This window comes from Panicum virgatum, chromosome 9N (assembly GCF_016808335.1).
Source record: "Panicum virgatum strain AP13 chromosome 9N, P.virgatum_v5, whole genome shotgun sequence".
Lineage (NCBI taxonomy): Eukaryota > Viridiplantae > Streptophyta > Magnoliopsida > Poales > Poaceae > Panicum > Panicum virgatum.
In genome coordinates, this window is record NC_053153.1 from 82,759,551 (window position 1) to 82,761,436 (window position 1,886).

The window sequence follows — 1,886 nt, forward strand, 5'->3', positions numbered from 1 at the left end:
TAGAGTATATGGACATATTTATTTTATATACTAGTACTAAGATATAATCATAATATATTAAAAAATAGGGATATTTTTGAAGATTTTCATATGTACCCCTCTGAAGTATCTTAGAATTAGTATATGAACATACTCAAAGTGATAAATGAGTATGCAGACATACACACTGTAGTATACTAATGATGGGAGTAGCTATACACGAGTGTGGATAAAACTCTGTGTGTGTGTGTGATGCATGGTGATGTAGAACGTAATTAATAATTCAGAGCAACCAAAATAGATATGGTTGTCATATTGTTGACACACAAATCAAAGATGGATAATAAAGTACACTCTCATTAACGCACAAATTACATTAGCTACTATAGATAGATGAGATGAGATAGCTTGCTGAGTTATTGAACACACATGCACATATATGCATGCATGTATGTATATATTAGGAGTATGATGAGCTAGCTAGCTAGGCTTGAACGTCGATGGATCTGCAGCTGCAGGCGGCCGGGCAAGGCATGCATCAGGCGCACTGGAAGCCCGGGGGGACGCGCCTCCCGCAGTAGTTGACGAGGAGGCTGAGGTTGATGGGCAGGTTGAGGGTGATGCCCAGCACGTTGGCTCGCAGCGCCGTGCACAGGCACACCGCCGCCTCCAGGTCCGCCAGCCCCTGGATCAGCGTGCAGCACGGTGTCCGCGGCGGCGTCCCCAGGGTCACGTTGATCAGCCCGCTCAGCACGTTGGCGCACACGCCCAGCTTGAGGGCGTCGATGGGGCACCGACTGCGTCCTCCTCCGCCGCCGCCTGTGCCTCCTCCTCCTCCGCCGCTGCTCCCTCCGCCGCCGCCGCCGCTGCCTCCCCCGCTTCCGCTGCCGCCGCCACCACCACCGCTGCCTCCCCCGCCGCCAGATCCACCACCCCCACTGCCTCCTCCTCCTCCGCCGCTGCCGCTGCCGCCTCCACCGCTGCCTCCCCCGCCTCCGCTGCCGCCGCCACCACCACCGCTGCCTCCCCCGCCGCCAGATCCACCACCCCCACTGCCTCCTCCTCCTCCCCTTCCGCCGCCGCCTGGACTAGGGCAGGCGCCGCACTGGCAGCCGCAGGCGTTGGCGAAGGCGAAGAAGAGGAGGTTCAGGGCCAGGAGCGTGGCGACCACGGCGGTTTTCTTCTTCGCCATGGTTACCTGCAGCTAGCAGCTGCTACGAGTAGCTAGCTAGCTAGCTAGTACGAGTCGTAGTGCCCTGCTGCTGCTGCGTCTCTCTGTGCGTGGTGTGGCTGTGGATCGGAGCTTGCATCGGGGGTGCTAGCTATTTATAGGCTGGCCGGCCGGGCTGTGGAGGAAGCTAGTAAAGATTAATTAATTGATAATTGTATATTATAATTAAAGGGAAATGATGAATGAGTCATTAGGTAGATAGGTAGGTGGATGGATCGTCGATCTCGTCTCGATGGGACGATCGATCGTCGCGACTCGGCCGGTGGATCGATCGATCATACTGTAGCTAGTATTTACAAGAAGTTGTGTATCTATTATATTAGGAGCTAGATCGATCAGTCAGGGGGATAACTAGCTGCAATTATTAGGAGAACAGTACTAGTAGTGTCGTCGTTATTAATTAGTTGATGAAAAGAACGCTAGCTAGCTAGCTACGAGCCAGCAGTTTACGTACGTCGTCGGGTTGGGCATCGATCATGCATCATCGTCGTCCGTGGTCTGTGCGCTGCGTGACCCACTTCTTCTTGACCTCTACTACCACTAGTCTAGCTAGTACCAAGCAATGATGCATGCAGTGCAATGCCAGCACGCAAAAGTAATGAAGTTAGCTAGGGTACTACGGTGGTGCCGGCGATCGCGAGGAAGGAGACAAATAAAATCAAACAATGGGGCCGGG

The 1,886-nt window shown here is 53.2% G+C and overlaps 1 protein-coding gene across 1 annotated transcript; it reads right to left on the minus strand.

Annotated features, from left to right (window-relative positions):
• Positions 1–253: 253 nt before the first annotated feature.
• LOC120692183 (putative glycine-rich cell wall structural protein 1) lies at positions 254–1,288 on the minus strand. Its single transcript, XM_039975425.1, has one exon. The coding sequence runs from the start codon at positions 1,169–1,171 to the stop codon at positions 518–520; it is 654 nt and encodes a 217-aa protein (XP_039831359.1). The 5' UTR covers positions 1,172–1,288; the 3' UTR covers positions 254–517.
• Positions 1,289–1,886: the final 598 nt, after the last annotated feature.